The sequence below is a fragment of the Podarcis filfolensis genome, assembly GCF_964270895.1.
Source record: "Podarcis filfolensis genome assembly, chromosome: 9".
Lineage (NCBI taxonomy): Eukaryota > Metazoa > Chordata > Lepidosauria > Squamata > Lacertidae > Podarcis > Podarcis filfolensis.
Window position 1 is genome coordinate 12,361,941 of NC_139610.1, and position 27,929 is coordinate 12,389,869.

Here is a 27,929-nt window from a genome sequence, read left to right on the forward strand (position 1 = left end):
ATATGAGATAGTGAAAAGCCATGCAGTTCTAAAAATCAAATCGTAGAATCATAGAATTGTCGAGTTGGGAGACCGAGGGTCATCTAGTCCAACCCCTTGCAATGCAAGGAATCTCAACTAAAGCATAACAGAGTTATAAAAGGCACCCACCTGACAGCCATCTGCTTAAAAGTGCAATTAGATGTAGTGCACTTTAACTGAGGAAAATCTCATGCAGTTAATCTGCAAGGGAGGAATGGAGTAAATATGTGAGGAAAAGAATATATATATGGCTACAAACAGAAGGGCGTGATAGAGGCTTATAAAGTAATAAACTGGAGGGAATTAACAGAAAGGAATAGAGACTAATTTTCCATTCTCATAATATTAAAACTTGGGGCCATCCAATAAAATGGTAGCATCAGATGTAGGATATATAAAAAAGAAAGTGCTTATTCATACATCACATAATAGCTTTAAAAATTGATAACTGCAAGGCTCGCCGGTCATTAGCTATCTTTAAAAAAGTATTAGACTAATGATCTATGGAGAATGTATATGTCATTGAGTATTGGCTATACAGTGGTACCTCGGGTTAAGTACTTAATTCGTTCCGGAGGTCTGTACTTAACCTGAAACTGTTCTTAACCTGAAGCACCACTTTAGCTAATGGGGCCTCCTGCTGCTGCTGCGCCGCAAGAGCACGATTTCTGTTTTCATCCTGAAGCAAAGTTCTTAACCTGAAGCACTATTTCTGGGTTAGCGGAGTCTGTAACCTGAAACGTATGTAACCTGAAGCGTATGTAACCTGAGGTACCACTGTAGTAGCTTTAAAAATAATATATAGTAGCTTTAAAAATATAAAAAGAGTGTGTGTGTGTGTGCGCGTGCATGCATACACATAATCTGTTCCTCCATAAAACATTTTACAAGGACAGGATATATATATATATGGAAAACTATAACAGAATCCTAAAAGGCACCTGCCTGACAAGCATCTGCCTAAAAGTGCAATGAGATGTAGTGCACTTTAATTGAGGGAAATCTCATGCAGTTAATCTGCAAGGGGGGAACGGAGTAAATACGTGAAAAAAGAAAAAGCATATATATATATATGCTATTTCCATATATATATATAGATAGATAGATATGTGGATATATATATGGTATATATGGATATATATATGGATATATATGTATGGATATATATGTGTGTGTGTGCGTATATATGGATATATATATGGAGATAGATATATATGGATGCTTCGGATTGTAAGCCTGTACATATCACAAGGCAAAAGACCAGTGACTTTTGCTTCCGAGGACTTTTGCCAGCGGAACGTTTCTTTCCGGAGACGGCGTTTCCCACGGCACCTTTTTCCGCCGCGCCCCCGGCTCCCCTCCGTTGCTCGGCAACGCCTCGGCTTGAGACGGGGCGAGGCGCGTGTGCGTCGCTGAAACCCGTCCGCCCGCTGCGCCAACCCCACCTGCGGCGGCTGGAGGGGCGTCGAGGAGAGCGGAGCCCCCGTCCCCGGCTCCCGGGAAGGGGAACCATGCTCGGCCAGGACCGCGGCCTCTCGCTGACCATCGCCCAGATCGTGCAGAGGCTGAAGGGCTCCGGACTCCACGCCCAGCTGGAGCGACAGGCCCGGGTGAGCTGGCTGCCTCCTTTCTTCTCTCTCAGCATCCTTCCTGCCTCCTCGGTCCCCTCACGCTCTGCCCCTTCCTCGCCCTTCTCCTCTTCCTCCCCTCTAGCTCTTTTTTTATAATTTCAATTCTCTATTGAAAATATTTCAGTTAAAATAAAAGTGAGAAGGAAATAAAATAAGAAAGAAACAAAAGGCAGCTTGGGGGAAAACACCCCCACTGTCATTCCAACACAACAGTATGTAAATGAAATTATTGTTCTTTTTTTGTATATAATTTTTATTGAATTTCCTGTTTTACGCTCTAAAGTACTAATTTTTACGTCCATGAGATATTGATGACTTCCATTCTTCTCTTTCCATGGTTCATTTTACTTATTATAAATCCCTGCATATTTTACAAAAACAATACCATTCAGCATTCCATTATTACATCCATTGAAACTTATTTACACTGTTGAATTTATCAAAATGCTACCAGCATTTTTAAGTGTACACAATTTTCACCCAAATAATCCGTAAACATTTTCCAGTCTTCTTTACATATGGTTAATTTTACGTGGTTCATTTTATTTTATTTTATTTGCTCAACACACAGTAAAAAAACCCCAAAATAAACCATAGTGAAAGTACCATCAGTCACACCTTACATAGAAAAATAATAAAAGTTTCATAATCCTTGAACTGTAATGGTCTCTTCTTTATATTTCATTTTACATATCATAAATTCCTGCATATTTTACAAAAACTATACCATTCTATTATTACATCCATCAAAACTTATCTACACTGTTCAATTTATCTTAATGCTACCAGCGTTTTTTAATGTACAGTTTTCACCTAGATAATCTGTAAACATTTTCCAATCTTCTTTAAATGTATGTTCTTGTTCTCTTATTCCTTATGTTAAATCTGCAAGTTGGGCATATTCCATCAGTTTAAGTTGCCATTCTTCTTTGGTTAGGACCTCACTCGTTTTCCATTTTTGGGCTAACAAAACATGTGCCGCAGGAGTAGCATACATAAATAGTCTTTTTTGACACCTGGGAATTTCCATCTGAATTCTGACTCTGTTTTTGTTTTTTGTTTTGGAAAAGTACTTTTAAACATTTTTTTCAATTCATTATGGATTATTTCCCAATACTCTTTACCCTTTTACAAGTCCACCACATGAAAGAACACTCCCCTTCTTTGCAAATGAAATTATTGTTCTCATACATATACAATTATTTATAAATTACAATATTTTTTATAAATGCTTTCCATTTTCCTTTTTTATCTTTTTAAAATAAATTTTATTTTTGCATTTTCTGTTTTACAATTTCATCTGGTCCTTCGAGATCTCTAGTCCTATGATATCTAAAAGAAAAGCTTCTGGTTTCTTAGAAAAAGTTATTTTCAACATTTTTTCTAGTTCATTATATATCATTTCCCAAAAGGCTTTTATCATCTTACATGACCACCACATGTGATAAAAAGTACCCTTTCTTTACATATCCAGCACATTTTAGAGTTTGATTTGTACATCTTGGCTAATTTGCTTTCCAAATATCCTATTTGTCCATATACAGTCAAATGTCTATAAATTTTGCCATGCCTTGCCTTTCCCATTTTCTTCTCCCTCACGAAACCTTTTCTCATTACTCATTACTCATTTCTCTTTCCCCTGTTTTTCTTCTGTTTGCTCTACTCTGCCTCTTATCACTACCCAGGTTTCCCTTTCTTTATACCGTCAGGTAATTAATTAAGACATTAAATAAATTGATAGCAAATATCTACCATTTTTTTAACGCTTCCAAAGATTCAAAGTGCTCCAACATACATACTGTAGAGTTGAAGACAGACAGAGAGACACACATTCAAAATGTGGCGTAGACCAGCAGGGTTGATGAGTGCTGCTGGGCAGCTTGTGAAGGCCCCAGCACCTTTACCTTCTTACCATAAATGGGTAGGATTCGCTGCCCTTATCAGCAACACTTCCCTGCCCAGAGCCAGAAACAAGGGTCTTGGGTGCTTGTTTGCTCGCCTGTCCAAGTGGGGCAAGCAGAATATGAGCTGCACAGATAGACAACTTAGTTGGCTCATCTCTTCTCTGCTTTTGGGAGGTGCCTGTGTCTTACCTGTAATAGGAAAGGAAAAGAGAGGAAACAGGCAAGCAGTAGAAAGGAGGTGGCAACAGTTGCTGCAAGGATCAGCACCCTCTCATCATACTCTTTCTGGGCAGCATAGAAAATTACTGTTCCCTACTGCCATCAGAGACGTCACTTTGCTAACAAAGGTCCATATAGTTAAAGCTATGGTTTTCCCAGTAGTGATGTATGGAAGTGAGAGCTGGACCATAAAGAAGACTGATCGCCGAAGAATTGCTGCTTTTGAATTATGGTGCTGGAGGAGACTCTTGAGAGTCCCATGGACTGCAAGAAGATCAAACCTATCCATTCTTAAGGACATCAGCCCTGAGTGCTCACTGGAAGGACAGATCCTGAAGCTGAGGCTCCAATACTTGGTCCACCTCATGAGAAGAGAAGACTCCCTGGAAAAGACCCTGATGTTGGGAAAGATTGAGGGCCCAAGGAGAAGGGGACGACAGAGGACCAGATGGTTGGACAGTGTTCTCGAAGCTATCAGCATGAGTTTGACCAAACTGCAGGAGGCAGTGGAAGACAGGAGTGCCTGGCGTGCTCTGGTCCATGGGGTCACGAAGAGTCGGACATGACTAAACAACAACAACAACAACTGCCATCACAGCTTGCCTCCCCGCAATCATTTGCCTTCTCTCTCTCTGAGTGATGCTTGGTATTGGGCCTGCCTACCGCCAAGAAGGACCAAATAGGCAAGCAGAGGTGGTTGCTCCCTGCTTTTGTTGTTGCTCATCCAATGCATGTGAGCAAGTCGGGTGAGAGTGACAAGGACCAGGTATTGAGCCTTTATTGCTTGCTCACTTACTTGCCTCTCCTTCATCTAGACCCGTAACGGAAAAGCTGCTACTCTCCAGATTTGATTGGACTCCAAGTCCAATCTGCCCCAGCTGGCATGGTCAGGGATTCGACAATATCTGAAGGGTCACAGGTACCAGGGTTGGCATGTCCATGAGGCAGGTGAGGTGACTGCCTCAGGTGGCAAGATCTACAGGGGTACTACTGAGAGAGAGAGAGTAGCTGCAGATGGGTGTGCAGAGGCAGTGATTGCTACTTGCTCCTTTACATTTTCTCCAATGCATTTTCTGACCTGTTTTATACATGTTATATATTCTGTTTTATGTATGTTATATAGTCTTCCTGTAATTAAGGCCATTGATTAATTTGTGATAATTTTCCCTTATGTTAAAATTAGGAGATACTGTTCTTACTGAAGAATTTGTCTAGTTATAGTAGCTGGACCCAATTCTTCCTTTAATGTGTTTCTTCTTAGTTTACTTGTTATTAATGTTTCATAAACATTGTAACTTACAGATGGTAAACCTTTTGCTGATATCCCTGTAATTTTGTTTGCTATAGTTCACTACTTCCTTCTTTTAGTTTAGAGTGCTACCTGCTACCAATTTTAAGTCAGGGGGTATTTATTTACATGAGTTGCAATAAATACCTGTTATTGCTTTCCATTACTACAGCAGTAACTATTTACAGTCATTCCCTGCTCTCCCTCATTTGTCTCCTGAAGCATCTGCTATTAGAAGAATAATCTTTTCCTCAGATGAAATCTGCGGTGTAGAAAATGATAATATTTACAATACACCTTTATGTTGAAATTTATAGCAAATAACATACCCTGAAGCATAATACCTGATAAATTAAGAAATAAAGTAACATTGTTGTCTTTATTAGTTAGTTGCCAGCTGATAGATGCTATATGTTTACAGCACAAAACAAGTAACACTAAGTTGAGTACCAATTTGTGGTGCTTCAAAAGTATGTATAAGAAATGGCTATTAGTAATGTATATGTGAAATACTTTATATATTTGTTTCCTTATTGATAGTTAGCACCATGAAGGACTCCAGACACTTCAGATAATCTTTGAAGTTATTTCAATTTTCTGATACTCAAAATTATTTATGTATGAGTGAGAGAGCTAGCTTTAAATTTTCTTTTTTTTTTTTAGCTATTTTCCATTTCATCAACTTGAATGTTTTTCTTAAACATGAAAAGTGCTCCCTTCTGCCGCATCATTCTTTCCATAGCTAGGATGCATAATTTAATTGACAAATCAAATCAGATGTCCAAGACATTCAGTCCTTTATAATATCTAATATATCCTTGTGATGGTTCACAACATTCACTGTCCTGCACTTTGTTTTAGTAGCTTACCTACTTAGAAACAATTTTGTTTGGTAAAAAATTGTGGATTGCAAAATTAGAAGGAAAAGTCCTGGAAAGGAAACTGTTTAGATATTTCAGACATTTGATCACTTAACTTCAAATGGTCACAAAGATACAGACAGAAAAAATTATGGCCATAATTTCATAGGAGCCTTTCATTGCCGGTTCCCCTTCACACCTTTCAATGGATCAAAGTCAAAACATTCCTTTGACTTTGCTCATAGTGTCTGTGTTAGCATGTCATGTTAAGCCATAATTGATATTTAACTATAATTTAATGTGAATGAGCTGTGTGTGATGCTCAGAAGTCCCTGCTTCACTCTTACCTTGCTCCTAGCTCTGCTGCACAGACATTTACAAACCTCATGCCTAGGCTTGTGACATCTTGTGAAGTCGTTTGTGATGCAGCACAATACATTTTGCAGGTTTCAACATTTGCTATGCCTTAAGAATATTTAGGGTATTGTTTCCCAATATATCTATAGCCGTTTCTATTTAAAAAAATTAAAATTTTAATTTTTCTAAAGAATGCTTACGCTTCTGACTTTTTTTTTAAATCTTTTATGTTAGCTCAGTCTACACAATCCAGAAATTAAGCTAGAATCGTTGAAGGAAGATATTAAGGAATTTCTGAAGACATCAGGTTTGTTCTTTAGTTTGTTACCTTTTAAAGTCTTTTAAGCAAACCCAGCCAGACGGGCGGGGTATAAATAATAAAATTATTATTATTATTATTATTATTATTATTATTATTATTAAGCCTGCCTCACTGCTGAATATTGGGGCAGCATCCACGTACTTGAAGCTTGCTTTACCCCTGTATTGTAAATAAATTTGCCAGTGTTACTGGCACGCAGATCTTGGCTAGACACTTACAGCAAGAGTAAACACCTGAAAGGAAAAAACAAATAGCCAGTTCTTTTCCAGTTTCCAAGCTGCCAGTGGTGGACCTTGGGGTCTCAGATTTTAGCGGCAGCCTCTCACCTTCCAATCTACTTCATAGTTGTGGCACCCTCGAGGCTCTGTGCCCAGTGCGACCGAACCAGTCACATGCCCCTTAATTCGACTCTGGAGCTCCTCTGCCTGCCTGCTCACTTGTACAGTCTTCTAGCCATGTAGTCTTGTGCTGAGGCAGATTGTTTGCATGCTAACAGTATGCACTGATGTCATGTGCAGTGAGGGCCACAACCTTGACTTGGAATCCCATGCATTTACTTAGAAGTACCGTATTTTTTGCTCTATATGATGCACCGGACCATAGGAGGGGGAGAACGGGGGGGGGGAATTCTCCCCCTCTCTGCTCAGCGCCCTTTCAGTGAAGCGGCAGGAGAAGTGGAGCCCCTTCCATTTCTCCTCCCGCTTCACTGAAGGGGTGCTGCGCAGCTCTCCCTCTCTGTGCAGCGCCCCTTCAGCGAAGCGGTAGGAGAAACAGAGCCCCTTCCATTTCTCCTCCCCCTTCGCTGAAGGGCGCTGCGCAGAGAGGGAAAACTGCAGCGCCTCTCCAGCGAAGCGAAGCCTGGAGAGCAAGAGGGATCGGTGTGCACCGACCCCTCTCGCTCTCCAGGCTTCAGGTGGCTATCCGCAAGCCTTTGGAGCACAGTGGGAACTCCTGCTGTGCTCCAAAGGCTCGCGGATAGCTGCCTGAAGCCCCTGGAGTGCAGTGGGAGTTCGCGCTGTGCTTCTGGGGCTTCGGGCTTCAGGCGGCTATCCGCAAGCCTTTGGAGTGCAGCGAGAACTCCTGCTGCGCTCCGAAGGCTTGCGGATAGCTGCCTGAAGTCCCCGAAAGCAACGCGAAGCCTCCGGAGCGCAGGGGGAGCTCTCCCTCTGCGCTTCGGAGGCTTCGCGTTGCTATCGCTGAAGCCAAGGAGCCTGCATTCGCTCCATAAGACGCACACACATTTCCCCTTAATTTTTGAAGGGAAAAAGGTGCGTCTTATAGAGCGAAAAATACGGTAACTTCTGTGGGTGCAAGGGAACTTATCTGCTGAGCAAATGTGTTTAGGATTGGGGTTTTAGTCTGCAATCTATAAAACAAATACTATGGGGTAGTACTGTTAAACAATTTTGGAATAAATGAGCAGGGGGCTTGTGCTTTTAGAGTGCTTTTGGTAGTGGAACCTCTGTATGCTTACTTCACTTCAAAGGTTTTTACTCCCAAGTGCACATAGAAGTTTGATGGTATTTTTTATAATATGAGTTCCTCTAACTTTCATTTTCTAACCTCTTATTTTATCAGGATGGGAAAAGAAGCTGCAAAATGCTGTTTATAGTGAACTCAGTGTGTGAGTTTGTTTTTGTCTGCATTTTTAGAGATGGGGCATAGTCTTTCTTGTCTTCCTATCTGCATGCATTATTTGTAATATCACTTAATGTGTACATCAAAGAAGGCCCCGTCAGATACTTTTTCAATCTGCAATGGATTATAATTTTTGCTTTGTGTACAGAATGCCGCAGAAATGAATAGGGAAATGGCACAAAAGAGACATACTGCTTTTTTGTTTTAATCATCTTAATAAAAGTAGAGATGGTTTTGCTGGCGGATGAAAGGTTGGTCTCTAATTCAGTGTATTTTGATGAAGTCTGGCTGTAATAGTAGTGTCCAATCAGACTTTGTTTAGCCAATTTATTCCCTATTAAATGGCTCCTATTTTCTCACTCTATAGCTTTTATTTATGTAGACCAATTATAGCACCACAAGCTTCACTCTGAAGCTTGAAATGCTCTTAGTATTAAGTGAGTGGATACCTCAGAGGTTTCGGAGTTATCTTTCACTTAATGCTGGAAGAGTTTTTCAGCCTGGAGGGAGGGGTGGGGCTAGCTGAGAGTTGGGTGTAAGCAATGTTACAGTTGTTGTGGGGAGAAGAGGACAATTGAACCCTAACATCTTAGCTATGGGGGGATATGTTTACCAAGTCAAAGAACCTGGCAATCTCAGGTGTCTAGTGGCTTGGTACTATGGCTTGATGTGTTAGGAAATATATACTTGAACCAGGCATAGGCAAACTCGGACCTCCAGATGTTTTGGGACTACAACTCCCATCATCCCTAGCTAACAGGACCAGTGGTCAGGGATGGTGGGAATTGTAGTCTCAAAACATCTGGAGGGCCGAGTTTGCTTATGCCTGACTTGAACCATGGTATTAGACTTGCTTTGTTTGAACATAATTCTGACAGAGTACCAGGAGAATCTTTTAGTGATGGAGTAAGAAATAAATTCACTCCCTGCCTCTCCTCTCAAGTATGTTTTGCTCTTTTAAGTTTTTTTTAATGGATATGCAGTGTAAAAAAGGCTGAAATTATCTGGTATTATGACTGTGCATGTGTCTGAGTGGCCCATTGTGGGTTTGTTTTTCCAGTAAATTATTATATTTTGCTCAACGCAGAGTTAAGTAATGGGATGTAGTAATGTTTCACAAGGCTGGTGGCCGTGAATTGAGGATGATTGCTTGTTATCTCATTAGTGTCTCTGAAAATGATTGTGGTGGTGATGCACTCAATCTTTTAGCATTAACTCTGAAGAGAGAATCAAAGTAATAAATGGAGTAAAAACAAAACCTGTTGTTGATTTCTTCCTCAAGGTTCCCTTTACCATGCCACCCATCAGCCCCTCCTGAACACACCAAAGAATCTTTGGCTTACATGAGGAAAGCCCAGGTTTGCTGTGATTTAATTTTATTATTTGTATTTAAGTATTGTCATACATACTGTATTTGTATACAGTTTTAACAGGGATGTGGGTGGCGCTGTGGTCTAAACCACTGAGCCTCTTGGGTTTGCCGATCAGAAGGTCGGCGGTTCAAATCCCCACGATGGGGCAAGCTCCCTTTGCTCTGTCCCAGCTCCTGCCAACCTAGCAGTTTAAAAGCACGCCAGTGCAAGTAGATAAATGGGTACTACTGTGACGGAAAGGTGAACAGCATTTTCATGTGCTCTGGTTTCCGCCATGGTGCCCCGTTGCGCCAGAGGTGGTTTAGTCAATCTGGCCACATGTCCCGGAAAGCTGTCTGGACAAACGCCGGCTCCCTTGGCTTGATAGCAAGATGAGCACTGCAACCCCATAGTTGCCTTTGACTGGACTTAAGCATCCAGGGGTCCTTTACCTTTCCCTTTTTAATGGAAGTGTCTCTGTATGTCAGGGGTGGGAAACCTGTGGATTGCAGCTTCCATCACTACTGAGCATTGGCCAAGCTGGCTGGGCCTGATGGAAGTTGGAGGGCCATCGGTTGCCCACCTCTGCTATATGTCCTCAGAGTGGGACCTATAAGCAATATATTGCAATATGGAGCACTCCAGTTCTGGATTTTTAGAGGAAAAAGCCCCAGAGTAGTGCTGCCAAGCTAGCACGATTGCACCTCTCTGTTTTAAAGTGATGGTTCTGGGGCTGAAACTATATGTAACATGCAGCTGTATGCATGTGTTCTGTGACTTCTCCTTTTTAAAAAAAAATAATTTTTTTTTAGAAGGCTGTAATGTTGATCAGGGGACGCAGGTGGCACTGTGGGTTCAACCACAGAGCTAGGGCTTGCCGATCAGAAGGTCGGCGGTTCGAATCCCCGCAACGTGGTGAGCTCCCGTTGCTCAATCCCTGCTCCTGCCAACCTAGCAGTTCAAAAGCACGTCAAAGTGCAAGTAGATAAATAGGTACCGCTCTGGCGGGAAAGTAAATGGTGTTTCCGTGCGCTGCTCTGGTTCGCCAGAAGCGGCTTAGTCATGCTGGCCACAGGACCCGGAAGCTGTAAGCCGGCTCCCTCAGCCAATAAAGCGAGATGAGCGCCGCAACCCCAGAGTCGGCCACGACTGGACCATTAGGTCAGGGGTCCCTTTACCTTTATCATTTGTCTGCTGCAGAAAGCAAAGGAACATTTGAATTTGGTGAAATAGGATTAAGTGGTCCCTCCTTCTCACCTGCTGAAGTTATCTCACCTTTTTACCTGCTTTTCAGAGAGGGGGGGGACCTAATAGTTAGGGGTCCCTTTTCAGAGGGATGGAGCATCTTTCTCCTGCTCTGATCAAGGCTATAGTCTTCTTAATCCCCCTGATCTAAGCTATGGCTTTTTTAAAAAAAGTTATTGTTTATATAGAGAAAAATTCCAATCTCCTCCACAAATTACTCAATGGCTTTGGTGAACACCATGGTAAACCATATCAGTGGCAGTTGGGAACAGTAACTAGGCCAGGCCAACTTGCTGTCAGCCTGTGTGTTCCCCCTACAAGACAGTTTGGTGGCAGCTATTCAGTGGGTGCATTGCCTGTTTGAGGAAGTACCGCATATATCATATCATATATTTCGTTTTTCTTGGTGTTTCGTGTTAATTGACTCTGTTTCATATTTCATGGTGCTGCAAGTCAGTGCACTTTTTTGTATAAAATGTCAAATAAATGAAATGGTTATTGTCATTTTTTTATTTATTAAACACTTAAGCTAAAAAGCAAAACACCAATTAAAAATTTAAAATGGATGGAAAGATGGAAAGGTTATATTGATTTGTGTCATCTGTTGCAGGGAAACTGGGAAAAACGCATTCTGAAGAGCCTCAATAGTATGTGTACAGAACTCGGCATTCCATTAGCACAAAAGGTAGCTTTGTTAATTTATTTTACTGTGAATGCTGCACTTAGGCAAAGCTAGTCCTAATTTAATGGGGTGGAGGTGGATTTTTAATCCATGTTATTAAATGCTAACAGAAACTTTTGCTTTTTGTTCTTGGTTGGCTTATTGCAAAATACCTTTTTTTTTAATGATTTACAGAGATCTATCAATGAGCAAAAGGAACTTCTAAGTAAATGGAATGAAATGGGAACAGACGAGCCAGGTATATGAATCCTACTTTATGTAAACTTGATTTTATTTAGTTGTGCCCCACTGCTGATAGAGAGGCTTTTTATTATTTATCTGATCCATTTACATAACACTCTTAATTTAGAAAATGCCAGAGTGGTTCACAAATAGTAATATAAAATACAGAATCACATAACAAAATTAAAATATAAAAATCATTGCAATGTTAAATCAGCAGCAAGATAAAACATTCCTAGAAAGGTTCCCTGTGCCTGGTTTAACAGCGATTTCAAGAAGACCTGAAGGCCAGAGTAGAAAGTTAATTATCTAACATAACTGGATTGACCTCCTGTGAATCTATTGTGGTTGGCCTTAGGGTTCCATTGACCCTGAAGAAAGGTTGGAACCAACAGCCCCCTCGAAAGTGCAGCTCAAGGGCTTTCTTTGCCACTGCGAATGCCATCTGGTGGGCGTGATTATGTGCTTGCACCCACACTCTGTCATATTCACTGTAAGATTTCCACCGCCTGCATTCTAGTTATCATCTGCCCTTGCTTTCTTGCTCTCTGAGAAACCCAGGGACCTGCCCTGGCTCCATAGTGGCAGAGACGATGGAGGCTTCTGTAAGTAGAAAGGGAGGGGAAACACAAATTCCTCCTTTTCCCCCTGCATCCCTCAAGCCACTCCCCATCCTGTTCCAAAGGTTCCCCAACCCTTTGTAGGTGATGGGGTGTAGAGGGAATGGGAAAGAGTGAAAATAATAATTGTTGTTGTTGTTGTTGTTGTTGTTTTATTTATATCCCACACTCCCCAGCCGAAGCCGGACTCAGAGCGGCATGGTGTAGTGGTTAAGAGCGGTGGACTCGTAATCTGGGGAACCGGGTTTGCTTCCCCACTCCTCCACATGCAGCTGCTGGGTGACCTTGGGCTAGTCACACTTCTCTGAAGTCTCCCAGCCCCACTCACCTCACAGAGAGTTTGGTGTGGGGAAGGAAGGGAAAGGAGAATGTTAGCCGCTTTGAGACCCCTTCGGGTAGTGATAAAGCGGGATATCAAATCCAAACTCCTCTTTTTCTTCTAACAACAGTAAAGTAATACAGCATTCTAAAATCAATTCATTCTAAAATCAGTTCAAAATCAAATTAATGGCAACCATTGGGCTAGAGTTCTGTGAGGATTACCAAGGGGGTGGTGGTATAAAATTCCCCCACCTTTCCCATTTCTGCTCATGGAAGCCTCCACCAGTTCACAAAGCCTTCTGTCAGTGAATGTCAGGGACTGGGCAAAGGAGGAATGGTGGAGACCGCCTCTCCAGCCTGACCCTTCCAGAGGAGAAGACAGTTCAGAATTACAACAGGAGTTTGAGGGAGGTCACAGCTCAGAGGCAGATGAGGGGAAAAGCTGGGAAGTGATGGGAGGAGAGGAGGAGGAAGAAGCAACACCGGGGGGGGGGGGTGACAGCTGACAGACTCAGTGTCTTTAGAAAGCATTCCAGACCCCCCCTTCCCAGAATCTGGCGGGCCTTGAAAGTAGGAGAGCAAAGAGCTCAAAGGCAGAGGGCACTTTTCAGCACCCATAGTGATGACGCATGAGGAAGTGAGAGACAGAGAGGGTGGAGATTCACTCGGGACAACGCCATTATTTGGTGGATATTGAATAAAAGCAGATGGTAAGGACTTTCCCTTGTATTGTCCGTTCCTGGCAACCTGCCGTGGGGGTTGGTTCCTCTGCCGCCTGACAGTGAAGGGACACAAATTAATACATCTCATTGATATCATTCAGTACTTTGTACTTCAGCAGAGCCAGTGTGGTGTAGTGGTTAAGAGTGGTGGACTCGTAATCTGGGGAACCGGGTTCGCGTCTCCGCTCCTCCATATGCAGCTGCTGGGTGACCTTGGGCCAGTCACACTTCTCTGAAGTCTCTCAGCCCCACTCACCTCACAGAGTGTTTGTTGTGGGGGAGGAAGGGAAAGGAGAATGTTAGCCACTTTGAGACTCCTTCGGGTAGTGATAAAGCGGGATATCAAATCCAAACTCCATCCAAACTCCTCCTAGAGTGTAAATGTGCTTGTGTAAGCCTAACAAATGTTATAATAATACAGAAGTGCTCAGGCCATTGAAGCGCATTGCCTCCTGATCCACTCCCAAGAGACAGCCCAGAAGGATACCATGGCATCTAAAGCTGCTGAGAGGTCCAGCCCAGCTAATGGAGTTGCATTTCCCTTTTCCATCTTTGTGTGCAGGTTACCCTACAAGGGTGTTGCTTCAAATCTCAAACTCAGACTGGAAAGCAGTCTGTTGAAGGTCCATCTTGGCAGCCCTACAGCGACATGTGGCCTTCAGCTTAATTTCAAAAGCCTCTGGATCTTACTATCATAATAATAATAATTTCTTATTTATGCCCTGCCCATCTGGCTGGGTTTCCCCAGCCACTCTGGGCTGCTCCCAACAAAATATTAAAAACAATCAAACATCAAACATTAAAAACTTCCCTAAATAGGGCTGCCTTCAGAGGTCTTCTAAAAGTCAGATAATTGTCTATTTCCTTGACATCTGAGGGGAGGGCATTCCACAGGGTGGGCGCCACTACCAAGAAGGCCCTTTGCCTGGTTCCCTGTAACCTCATTTCTCTCAGTGAGGGAACCGCAAGAAGACCCTTGGAACTGGACCTCAGTGTCCGGGCTGAATGATGGGGGTGGAGACTCTCCTTCAGGTATGCTGGGCCAAGGCTCTTTTATACTTTCTCGGTGAGATGAAATTTATTAGGGATTCCAAAGTTCACCATTGAGCATTACTAAAACATCATAAAACAGTGAGCGAGCTTTTGAGTTTTTCAGAACACTTCATTAGACTAGATTCTCTAAAACAGGGTGGAGATTAAGCTGTAGTTAAATCCATGATATCTGCATTTAGTTTTGTACCCTAAGGTTGAGATTGCAGACTGCTTAGTGTCTCCTAGGTACTGGCAGAATTCTGGAAGGAAGTGGCAATATCTCATGTAGAATTGGATAACAACTGGCCTTTATGATAGCTTTCAACAGCAGTCTTTGCACTTCAGCTGATACTTGATGATAAGATTGCATGCTTCAGAATTTGGTTTGAATGTATATTCAAAATTTATGTTGATATGAACACATATTGCTGTAATTAGTATTAGGTGAATTTATCCATCAGTGGTTCATAACCGTTTTTTGGATCATGGACCCCTTTGAGAATCTGATGGAAGCTGTGGACCACTCCCGATATTTTTCCCCACAAAGACAATTCTTTTTAATCAAATAACTTTATGTATCTTATTAATTTCAGATCTAAGTCTCTTCAGGCCTGTATACGCACCTAAAGATTTTCTTGAGGTAATAAAAAAATAAAGTTAGATCTTCAGTTATGTATTTATAGATCTTTATACAATAAAATATGAAGGGTCTTATTGGAGTTATGAAGATCATATAGACTTTGCCAGTTCAAAGCAACGGCTTAAACTACAGGCATGGTTATGGAAGTAAAATGGGGAAACAAGGACTGGGAAATATCTAAAAGCCAAAAAGGTTTGTGGTGTTCCTCTATGGCAGGTGTAGGGAAACACAGGCTTGGGGGCTGAATTTCCTCTCTGACTGGCCTCAGCATTCTTGCCAGGCCACTTCCTGTTTCATAACCTCCTTGAGTGTTTTTGCCATAAATTCCATAAACTGGGCCGGATTCAGCTAACCTGGCATGCTAGCGGAAGACAGTGCAAGGCTTCCTTCTAGTTCAGTGGGTTTACTCGTCCCCTTCTCCTTCCCCACCCCGCAAAAAATAGCTCAGCCAGATCTGTTCTGGATGGGCCAGGAAAACACTCAGAACGGTGGGGGGGGGGGAGAGGGGAGATTGTTTCCTCTGGCAAGCAGAAACACTTGCACTCCTGGAACAATCAAATTAGTGCAAAGTTGAATTCCACCCAGTAAGCTTTAACTCGTAATTTGGGCACAGACGAAAGAAATGAAACAAACGTTTAGCGATTCAGTCAGCTTGTGTGTCGGCGTTCAAATTCTGCTCAGCTGTAAGAATCGCAGTTCAAGAGTCTGCTGCACAGTAGTCTGTCAATATAAGGACTGCATTTCATCAGATGGGAAAGTTGGCCGCAGAACATGGACAGAGGCCATTTTTGATGATCCTCCTTGCCCTCCAGTGTCCTGAACCCCCTCTGCAACATCCCCCAAATCTTCCCCAAACCCCTGAAACAGACTGAGATGGAATACAGTGGTACCTCGGGTTACAGATGCTTCAGGTTACAGACTCCGCTAACCCAGAAATAGTACCTTGGGTTAAGAACTTGGCTTCAGGATGAGAACAGAATTCGTGCAATGGCTGCACAGCAGCAGCGGAAAGCCCCATTAGCTAAAGTGGTACCTCAGGTTAAGAACAGTTTCAGGTTAAAAATGGATCTCCAGAACGAATTAAGTTCTTAACCCGAGGTACCACTGTATGGGCAATTTCTCCCCTGTATGGCCAACAGATTCCTTTCTGAGGACAGTCACCACTGGATCCCACCCATTGCATCTTGTATCTCTGTTCTCACTTGTGTTACTTCATTGTATCCTAGGTCAGTAGTTTCACACTTTCTCTGTTCATTAAACCCCATTCATATTGCCAAGGCAAATTCCCAAACAACATTTGGCTAATGCATAGCAGTGGCCAAGCTTTCTGGAGCCCACCATAACACTGCATATATTGCATTGTTCTACATTGTAGCTACACACTGCAGGGAGAAGATCAATAGTGATGGCGAAATGCTTTTCACGAAAGCTTCCCTGTCATTACGAATCTTCTTAGCGGTTAGCTCTTAAAGTTTCCAGGGGACTTTCATGGCTCCCAGAACAGTTTGACAATCCATGTCCTCAATCTTTTGGTTTAGCTAGAGGACAACACTAGGGGACCCCCCTCCCATGTGTTTGCCCTGCCCCCATATTTAAGGTCATGCATGCTCGTTTTACCGTGTGGCTTTAGAAGTGAGAGAGGTCTAAATCCACTTGTGCAAGGAAGAGAGCGACATATTTTAATGAGAAGAGAAGGAAACAACTACTAAAATCCAAAATGAAAAGCATGAGCAGAAGAAACCTGAACCAGTGGCTACAAAATTGATTGATAGATCTTTTGAACCTGAAAATAGTATGGTATCTTATTTTCCAAGAACTATTTCCGTATGGCAGTGTAAATCTGCATTAGCTTGCCTAATAAAAACAACAGAACAGAAAGCAAGCATATGGATATGCCGTTTGTGAAGGTAAATGAAAGTCTCATATTTGAAAAATTCCCTTGTGTAAAAAGGAATTTCTTTCCACTTTAGCATTGCAAATGCCATTAGTTTGGTTGACTCGTATCATAGCTTAATTTGCATATATTAATGAACATTCTATTGCACTCATGCAAATGTAGATAGAAGGCTTACGTTGCGAGCCTGAACTATTGAACTTTATATGTTCTTGGGTTGTTTTTTATTTTGCTGGTGGCTTGAATTATAATGTAACTATAGCATTTATCTGCAATTAAGGCTAATTAAATCTGTGTCAGTTTAACCTTATGAAAACACTTTGCATGAGTAAACAGTATTTTGTTATGTCTCTTGTGTTTTCTATTGTTTCTTGACATCTCTTGACATTCTTTGAATGTTAACCTTTTAGTGCTTGGCCTGCATCTACAAATTTATATTCAGTCCATAATCCTGTATTAACTCGGAGAAATTATTCATGTACAAGCTGGAGTGATTCATATAAACAAAAGAGACCAGATGAAAAACCTACAGCAGACTCTTCTTGTCTCTTTAACCTTGTCTTTACACAGCATAAGTCCAGAGATGCATGAACACTAAGCTTCCTAGGACCATAGCATGCAATCAGAAATATTTGGCAGTGGCTTACTGTGATGAATCAACATGAGAACATAAGAACAGCCTGCTTGATCAGGCCAATAGAAAACCCTAACTTGTATTGCTTTTCTTAAAGGTATTGATGAACCTTCGCAATCCGAATTATGAAAACAGTGAGCAGCCTAGTTTTAGAAACCACCTGGGATTAATTCAGGTGCCACTGAAAGTGAAGGACATCCCTGAACTGGTAATAATAATTATCTTTAAATATCATTCATCATTCAAAAGCATTTCTAAAATAGTAGAAATAAGTATATATGAACAAAAGAGCTAGATTTTCTTAACTGTGAGATACTGAACATTCACAGTTCCTGTTTGGGCCTTCAGATAGGTTGCATTGTTTTCAGTGGGTGTTCTTGTCATTTGCTTTATTGTGACCACTGCTTGCTTAGTGCTCTGAACAACATTTTGGAGGGGAGAATGTGTTGGAAGGTGGGGGAAGAATTTGAGTTTACTGAGCTCTGGCCGAGCAAAGGACCCAAGTCCTTGTGTTGAAGGAAGAAGCAGAGTGAGCAATATACATCCAGGGGCAATGTGAGTTTCCTGGTGGGAATTTCCCCACTACTTTATATGTTTAAATAATGCCCTACAGCAGCGGTTCCCAATTAACTAATTATTGAGGACCTCCTATTTTTCAAAAGCCAAGCCAAGGACCCCCTACTTTTTAAAATAACTTTATGGTTGTGACCTCTGCAAAGCAATTTTTGGAACAAAATGTGGGGTAACCCAAAATATGCAAAGGATTTTGGTATGCTAAAAAACAGACTAGGGCTGAGTTGAGCTGTCAGGGAATCAGGAGCAGGAGCAATGGGGGGAGAGCGAAGGGGAAGAATCCGAGGGCAGCGTAGGGGAGTATGACAGTGGCCCGAGAGATTCCATGAGCTTCTCCAGCGAATCAGAAGATTCCCAGAAGGGGGCGCCGATGGTCAGGGCAAGGGGGGTCCCAGGGAGGATGCACCAGAAACAAGGAGCCAGAGGGGAACCCCAAAACAGCAGTGGAGGATCGGGACCAGTTTCCCCACCAGAGCGTAGTGGGGGGGAAGAGTCACATGTGTCAGGGCCAGCGTCTCCTCCAGAGAGGGAGTCAGGGCTGACCACGCCTCCATCGGAGAGTGGAGGAACGGAAGGGAGGTCAGTTGCAGCTAGCCCCCCCCCGAAGGGGGAAGCAGTGACAGCAGCAGTGAAACGGTCAGGAGGAAAGCTGCTGGCTGGGCGCGCGCGCCAAGTTCAAATGTGCAGGCGCGGGGGACAGCAGGAGACCCGGATGGGGAACCAGCTCCTAAAGCCCGCCAGAGGGAGGGAGACGGCTCAGGGGAATCAGCCTCAAAGGAGGCTAGAAGGGGCGAGACCCCGGCGGGCAGGCGGACCCAGAGGAGGAAAGAGCAGCGGAAAAGGTGGAGCAAGGCTAGAATCTTAAATTGGTGTCAAGGGGGAGGAGACTCAGACGGAGCATCAGCGGTCTGACAGTTGAGACGTAGAGCTGCGCGCTGCGGCTCTGGAAGTGAAACTGAACTTCAATAAAGACTTTTGTACTTAACAACGAAGCAGCGTTGGTCCTTTGTGAGCTGGGACCTAGGGTAGCTCTGACATGAGCGATATCTGGTTTTCAGCATTATGATATATCAGTAGCTAAACATCGCGATATTCCGATATATCACGATGTCTGAAATGGGAGATCAGGTGTGGGCATGAGGGAAGGAGCAGTCACAGAGATCAGGCGGGTAGGGTACGTGCAGCTCAGGCGAGGGAATAAGAGAAAGGGCAGCCACGGAGATTGGATGGTTGGGGGGAGGAGAGGAAGTGGAGTCACCTCACTGCATGGTTTGAGTGGGAGGGGATGGGGATAGCCACCGTCAGTGGAGCAGCTAGCAATGTCCACTGCGGCTGCCACTGCTTTCCTGCTGACTGAGAACAGCTGATCCACCTCAGTGCCAGGGGAAGGTAATAATAATAATAATAATAATAATAATAATAATAATAATTTATTATTTATACCCCGCCCATCTGGCTGGGCCTCCCCAGCCACTCTGGGCGGCTTCCATAAAAACCAAAAATACAATAAAATATCACACGTTAAAAACTTCCCTGAACAGGGCTGCCTTAAGATGTCTTCTGAATGTCAGGTAGTTGTTTATCGCTTTGACATCTGTTGGAAGGGCGTTCCACAGGGCGGGTGCCACTACCGAGAAGGCCCTCTGCCTGGTTCCCTGTAGCTTTGCTTCTCGCAATGAGGGAACCGCCAGAAGGCCCTCGGCGCTGGACCTCAGCGTCCGGGCAGAATGATGGGGGTGGAGACGCTCCTTCAGGTATACTGGACCGAGGCCGTTTAGGGCTTTAAAGGTCAGCACCAACACTTTGAATTGTGCTCGGAAACGTACTGGGAGCCAATGTAGGTCTTTCAAGACTGGTGTTATATGGTCTCGGCGGCCGCCCCCAGTCACCAGTCTAGCTGCCGCATTCTGGATTAGTTGTAGTTTCCGAGTCACCTTCAAAGGTAGCCCCACGTAGAGTGCATTGCAGTAGTCCAAGCGGGAGATAACCAGAGCATGCACCACTCTGGCGAGACAGTCCGCAGGCAGATAGGGTCTCAGCCAACGTACCAGATGGAGCTGGTAAACAGCTGCCCTGGACACAGATTTGACCTGTGCCTCCATGGACAGCTGTGAGTCCAAAATGACTCCCAGGCTGCGCACCTGGTCCTTCAGGGGCACAGTTACCCCATTCAGGACCAGGGAATCCTCCACACCTGCCCGCCTCCTGTCCCCCAAAAACAGTACTTCTGTCTTGTCAGGATTCAACCTCAATCTGTTAGCCGCCATCCATCCTCCAACCGCTTCCAGACACTCACACAGGACCTTCACCGCCCTCACTGGTTCTGATTTAAAAGAGAGGTAGAGCTGGGTATCATCCGCATACTGATGAACACCCAGCCCAAACCTCCTGATGATCTCTCCCAGCGGCTGCATGTAAATGTTGAAAAGCATGGGGGAGAGGACAGAACCCTGAGGCACCCCACAAGTGAGAGCCCAGGGGTCTGAACACTCATCCCCCACCACCACTTTCTGAACACGGCCCAGGAGGAAGGAGCGGAACCACTGTATGACAGTGCCTCCAGCTCCCAGCCCCTGAAGGTAGTGCCACGATGCCTTGAAGTGAGGATGATCAGCTGCCCTGGTCTCCATCAGCACGAGGGGAAGGCAGTGCCTTGCAATTGGCTACGCTGGTCTCCTTTAGTATGAGGGAAGGCAGCTCAGATTGGCAGCATCATCAGCGGAGATTATTAGTGGTGCCTTGAAATTAGCTGCCCTGCTCTCCCCTCGCACAAGGAGCTACATACTGCTGCGCATTGCTGGGTGTCAGGGACTGTGCTGCGAAGGGCTGCATTGAGAAGGTATGGTGGGAGCCTCCCCCTCCCCCTGGTCCAGATCCTGAATCTCCCCAGGAGCAGGAGGACAATATAGATTTGGAACAGCGGTTTGCAGAGGGACATAGTTCAGAAGGCAGAAGCTGGGATATACTGGATGGGGAACAGCTAGGAGAAGAAACACTGGAAGAGAGAAGGTTAATAGATTCACAGACAGCATTCCTCCACCACCCTCCCCAAAGTCGAGAAGGGCTCAGAAAGTGGCAGAACAGAAACCACAGAGGGGATAAGCTCAGATTACGAGACGTAGAAGTGACGTAGGTTCATAGGGACCGAAGCGGGTGGGCTCTTTAATTGGGAGCACCGCCATTAGTAGAAGATGTGTTCTTTGTTCTCTCGCTGTGATTATTAAAGTTTCTAACTGGTAAGAAGACTCATTTTCCTTTGTTCTGCTTATCTACAGCCACAAGGGAAGGAGCTGACTCCCCAAAGCCTGACACTGGGTCAAAATCGTTATTGCGGTGTGATTTCAAAACTGATTTTGGCCAATATATTGGAAAATTGCACAGCACTAAAACAAACCATAACATTTGTGATATTACCCCTAATTGGCAACCACTGCCCTACAGAATACTAGGTGACATATTGCTTGGGATGTGGCTGAAATCAAGTTGGGAGTCCTGCTTACAACATGCTGTGCCCACTGCAGTACGGCTCATAAGAAATCTTAACAGGATACCCACATAGTTGAGCCTCTCTGCTTTTAATTCTTGCCTCATTCCTAAGTCAGAGGACTGGGCTAGATGACAGTTGTAGTATAAATCATATAATGGATAGCAATTTGGAGTTTTGTTGACAACTAATTAAAATTTAAAGAAATATCCTTTGCTGATAAAATATTTGTGGGCTTTTTGTACATTTTTTCTCAAGAAAGAATATTTCAATGAGCTAGACTTGAACACAGGCCAGCTGGATATTGATGATTCTGCACATGTGCCTCCAGGTTAGTGCCTTTGTTTAAAGTAGTAAAATTGTTCTTGGTTCTTACAAGGATTCGTGTGAGATATAGATGCTAACGTCTGTTCCAGTGACAATTCTTGTGTCTTTATTTGCACTGTGGTAGGAAGAGATTTGGCAAGTATAACTTGTATGGTAATGATAGCAGGAAAAGCCAAAACTTACTGAGTACAGTATCTTCATTCCTGGAGCCCTCTCTTGGTTGGAATTTGGCAAAATTTTAAAACACTACTTTTATTAAAGCAAATGTGAGAAGCCTGATTTGGAAAATAGCAGATCCTAGACTGAATGTAAATCTTTTAGTCCAAAAAAGTTAGGACTAATTGTTACTAAGGTAGTGAGCTTTGGTCCTACTACCTTGAATTATTACTTTGAATTATGGTGCTGGAGGAGACTCTTGAGAGTCCCATGGACTGCAAGAAGATCAAACCTCTCCATTCTGAAGGAAATCAGCCCTAAGTGCTCACTGGAAGGACAGATTGTGAAGCTGAGGCTCCAATACTTTGGCCACCTCATGAGAAGAGAAGACTCCCTGGAAAAGACCCTGATGTTGGCGGCCACCAGGTGGCGCGTTGGAAGATGGCCGACAATAACATCTCTCTGACCCATACGAGGTAATTAAGGGGCTGCTATGGGAAGTAGGCAGCCTTCCCTTCCCCCTAGGATGTAGGAGGAATCTGTCCTGCCAGCGGTGTTCATAATGCACCCCCTGATCCGAGAGATGGGGGTGCCGAACACTTGGCATGAGCCCTTGGTGAAGTCAGCTCTTCCTGACGCCGATTCCAATCAGCGCGTGCTGGTTGCTTCAGCTCGGAATTATAATTGGAAACACACGATTGGAAATGAAGCTGAAGCACATATATCAAGTAAAGCTCGACAGATAAGGCTGCTGAGTAATGGATCTCTGTGACCGGGAGCGACGGATGGATAAGTAAATCTTTTGATGAGTCACCACCAGGAGACTGTATGTTTGGGACGAAGGGGGGGTGGAGGAAAAACGATGTGATAATAATAACCCTCCACCCCAGAAAGAAATAAGATCGTCGCGTTTTTAAGAATCATAAGCAGGATTTTAAGAACTGTGTGGGGATGGATTACAACAGGAGAGAAGATTGATGAACGGTGAGAAAGTGGAAAATTTTTATGACGCAGTTAAAAAATGGCGTCTCGTCAAGACAGGCTTGCCGGAGAAAGAAGGACGGGGGAGGAGAATCAGGATTGTTGGAAAGAGAAGGAGTGTTGGAATTGAAAGTTTGACCTGACATAGCCCCCTGATCTATTTGATTTATTTGGCTAGCCTGGAAAAATAAAGGACAGACCAAAGATTAACTTTGTTTATGGAAGCGTTGAACAGAGGCTGTCCCAGAGTGATATAGCTTTTGAAGAGTACAAAACCCACACAGAGACGCCAGCTTTCAGTCTGCTTGTGAGAATCATCAGAGATCGTAAAAAAAGGAATATATGACTACAACAAGATGAGAAAGAAAGTAATAAAGGACTATCCGGATCGAACTGGATAGAACTGATTAATTAATGCAGTAAAATGAGTGATGTCTGGACTTATCCAGAATTTTGGACTCGTGCGGAGCTTGATGTATGGGTACCCTCAAAAAAATTTAAAATTTGGCTGTGTAATTCGGAACCAATGTGATTTGAATAATGTGATGTGATTGGCCTGTTAATAAAAATTATTAAAAAAAAAAAAGGAAAAGACCCTGATGTTGGGAAAGATGGAGGGCACAAGGAGAAGGGGATGACAGAGGACGAGATGGTTGGACAGTGTTCTCGAAGCTACCAGCATGAGTTTGACCAAACTGCGGGAGGCAGTGGAAGACAGGAGTGCCTGGCGTGCTCTGGTCCATGGGGTCACGAAGAGTCGGACACGACTAAACGACTAAACAACAACAACAAAGCTTTGGTCTGCACTTCAGAGTGCAGGTGTGGGATCACATGACTAGCAATTTCTTCAAACAAAATCCCTGCATATTGAAAACCAGCTGTCAGGCAGAATGGTTCTAGTAGTTTAGAACTACAGATTAATCCAGAATAGCAAGAGGAAAAGTGTTGCGATGCTTTAGAGATGAACAATGTTATTGCGGCTAGGGCTTTTATCTCCAGCAGCATTCATACTGTGTATAGAATACTCCGTATACCTAACATTATCTTGATTTATCTTTATTCAACTGATGAAGGATAAAACTTGTGCTACAGCAAAGTAGTTAGAGCCTCAAGGCATCTTTTTGTGTTCTATTTATTATCTAACTAGATTAGCATATGCCCTCTTCAGCTCCATTTCTAAATTACAGGAAGCTCTCCTTGCTGGTAATGCATTCACCACTTGGAAATAATACCTGTCTCATGATGGGAATGAGCAGATAGCCATCAAAATTTAAATGGGTGGAAATTAATAACTCTGCTGATGTTCTATAACTATAGTTGAAGCATCTGTCTCATGAATGAGAAATAGCACATTTGAAGAACATTGTTTATTTTAGAAAAAAAAAAATTGGACCTTAATTTCCCCCCCTAAGGTAGCTTACAAAAGGAGTATAGCGTTCTGATCACCGTATCCTCAAACTGCCCTCTAATCCTTTTAGAGTAGAGAGAGAGAGAACCAGCATTGTTTTCCTTTAAAAAAAACCAAACTCTTGCTTCAAATTACATTTTGAACGAAAAGGGTAAGGGTTTAAAAAGTAGTTTGGAGGCAAACGGGTGCCATTTTTCGGAGAGAAATGTTGCACATGTGGATTATGAATGCATGTTCCTTGGAATTCTGGTGCACGTATGGTGCCGTGCTTTCAGATAAGATGTTTTGATAGTTAAATCAAACGTCCTTCTGTAAAGTTTAAATAATTTGGAACTCTTTGCACTCTTTTCTTGCTTTACTGTTTTAGAACTCTTTGAAAATGAACATGTACGTATTGGTCAGAAAGGTAAGAATTGGATACTGACTGTAAACAAATTGCAAGTGTTTTAGGTTTTTCTGTGGGTTTTCTTTGTTTTGTCTGGTATGAAGCGTAATAAGGCTACAATTCTAAATACTAGAAATTAAGTACCACTGGATGCATTGGGATTTCCCTCAGAGTAAACATCCATAGAATTGCACTGTAAATGATGTAAAATAAAATGTAACTTGTACCTTTTTAACGTGATGGAACTGCTAAAGATTTATGGGTTCTAGATAAAGAGTGTCACAGCTGGCAGATTAAAAACAAAGTTTGTGTGTGTGTGTGTGTGTGTGTGTTTATGACAGCTTTATTCCAAATTGCTGAATTCCTGGTTTGAATTCTATTTTAAAATCACCAGAGTTGCTTCTGTGCACAAAGAACTCTCATTAGTGTTAATGGAGTTTATGTCCCTGCATCAAATAAGAATATAACTTTAATTCTTCCAGGTGGTTAGTTGCTAGTGCAAAACCTAATGAAACACGTAGCACTAAGTCAGCTTGCAGGATGGTTATGCCCTTTCAAATAAGGTCATTATTCTACCAGTTGAAAGGAAATCAACCCTACGCCTTAATTAAAAGAAATCAAACTCACATGGAACAAATTATTTTTTCTCTGCCTTTCCTTTCACAAGAGTGACTGTGAAAGGAATTAGGCCATGCCCATGTCACATTCTGCTCTTCTAAATTATATTAAAAGACAGCATGACAGCTATGATAATTTGGGGTGGGAAGGGAGAAAACCCAAAATGACATGCTTTTGATCGGGCAACCACTTAAATTAATAGAATATTATTAATATTATGTTGGGAGCCTCCCAGAGTGGCTGGGGAAACCCAGCCAGCTGGGTGGGGTATAAATTATTGATGATGATGATGATGATGATGATGATGATGATGAAAGTAACCTAGACATCCGTGACCTCCTTGATTTAATAGCATCATTTCAGATCTGTACAAAGCCATTTTTTTAAAAAAAATAGTTTGTTTCAATTCCTCAAAAAACTGAATTTGGACATTATACAAATATTGGATAATCTCTTTTCACTGAATATTAAATGCAAAAAAGGAAGGGAAAGGGGATGAAATGTGTGGATGCAGGAGGTAGGTGGACAGCAGAAAAATAGGAAGTGTGATTTGTGTTGAGTCATAATCTCACTGTGTGACTCATGCACTGCATGCTTGACCAAACTAGTCATCAAAGGTGTTAATCTTCACTTTTAAACTTCTTAAGCAGGCCTTCTGTTTGGTTTGTTTTGTTTTATTTGTTTTGTTTTTCCAGCAGTGTCCTAATTACTGGGGGCTGGCATCAAACTTCATACTGAACAGAAGCTCTTCCATGGTCCCGGATAGCCTTTAAGCAAGGCATCTGTTACTAACTGAGTTATCTTTGACTTGCTGCTAATTGGGTAGCCTTAATATTCGTGCCACTTGCTTAGCCAGGAAATGCCATGTATTATCTTGGCCGACAGCCCCAGGAAATTATTTCTGGTTTATGTATACCTTGCCAAGAAGCAGAAAAGCATAAGCATACCCGTGTTAGCATTTTCACCAGTGCTATCCCTATCTATTGCCAGGTGTAGCATTGTCTCTTTCAAACCTTTACTTTGTGGGTCAATACTCAGTTTCTCTTTTGCAATTCAGATATTAGGAAGAAACAAGTTAAGTGGCTCAAAGGTACCTTCAGGAGTAGAGATCTGCAAAACCAAACTAAATCATATATGCACCAGTATGTTGCATTCCTCTTGTAGCAAGCTGACTTACATTGAGTTGAATTTTTGGTCTTTGTAGCTCAGTATTGTTTGCCATAACTTGCAGTTGCTATCTACGTTTTCAGACAGGACATTCTCCGCCACTGAATTTCAGCACTTCCCCCAAAGTCCTTTAGCATGTTCAATTTCCTTTATGTCCTTGGTTTCTTTAATTGCCTGTCATGTCCTGCTGTAAGCTTGTTGTCAAGTGCTGCTGTATTCCCATTTAGCAGACTTTGAGCACTTTGAATTGGATGGCCCCCAGTTCCTTTTGTCTTCCCTCTAGAAATAAATTTTAAAGCTGTTCTGCCACCTTTTTGACCTTAAGTGACAGCAGTTTGCTCTGCACCAGAACCCACAGTCTGCTCTTGTTGTTCTGGGTATAAATTAATAGTTTCCCTTGTTAACTGATCACTGTCAACTGCTTTTCCCTTTGTATAAATGTCCATTCTCTGACATACTGTATACCAAGCTTAAACTATGGATTCTTCGTCTCTCAAGATAAGAGCTCACTCACCTTCTCTCTTTGTTAAATATTTCTCAACTTCATCCGGGTAAAGATCAGAAAGGCAGTTCTTTTCCGTTTTCTTCACTGTGAACTATCTGCTGATACTTAATTATCAAATTTCTTCTTCCTAAATACTTTACAATCTCCTTTGTAAAATGTGAGGAAGACTTATGAACAATTATCCGTCCCCATAATTGTTAAGGTGCTTCATTAGAGAACAAATACTCTTCATACTTGATTCTAGGGATGTTTTGAGGTGTGAAAAGAACACAACAAAAAAAGCTGGTACTGTGTTCATGCTAATATATATTTCTTGAATACAGGCAATCGCATCTGCTATTCATTTCAGCCACTTATAAGTGAGCTGAGCCCCTCAGTTTAGGAGATAATATGCAAACTGGGCATACATGTGATGACTCCATGCACATCTGTTTTGGTGTATATGGCACATGCTGTTGAAAGGTGGCATTAATAAAACTCCACACCTCTATTTAAAACTCCTTTGGCCTAACATAAAGGACAAAAGCGATTCCAAACTGAAAAGGCTCCCTTTAATTAGCCAACCAGACCCAATAAGTATTTCAGAAATCTTATGATCAGTTGTTTGAATCCTAAATTGCACAATTAGTTGCCTCGACAGTTTTTCACACATACCACCTGCAGCCTAACACACCTCATATAGTATGGATATGGAAGATTTGGAGATTCTTGAAAGTGACTT

General features: G+C 42.7%; 1 protein-coding gene across 1 annotated transcript in view; it reads left to right on the top strand.

Annotated features, from left to right (window-relative positions):
- Positions 1–1,413: 1,413 nt before the first annotated feature.
- The window catches only part of TBC1D19 (TBC1 domain family member 19), a 77,336-nt gene continuing 50,820 nt past the window's right edge, over positions 1,414–27,929 (top strand). The window contains exons 1-10 of the mRNA XM_083630531.1: positions 1,414–1,631; positions 6,515–6,587; positions 8,181–8,226; positions 9,523–9,598; positions 11,448–11,522; positions 11,694–11,757; positions 15,030–15,076; positions 17,702–17,812; positions 21,920–21,992; positions 24,901–24,939. Coding sequence (XP_083486657.1) covers positions 1,533–1,631; positions 6,515–6,587; positions 8,181–8,226; positions 9,523–9,598; positions 11,448–11,522; positions 11,694–11,757; positions 15,030–15,076; positions 17,702–17,812; positions 21,920–21,992; positions 24,901–24,939 — 703 coding nt within the window. The 5' untranslated portion in view covers positions 1,414–1,532. The remainder of the gene's footprint in view (positions 1,632–6,514; positions 6,588–8,180; positions 8,227–9,522; positions 9,599–11,447; positions 11,523–11,693; positions 11,758–15,029; positions 15,077–17,701; positions 17,813–21,919; positions 21,993–24,900; positions 24,940–27,929) is intronic.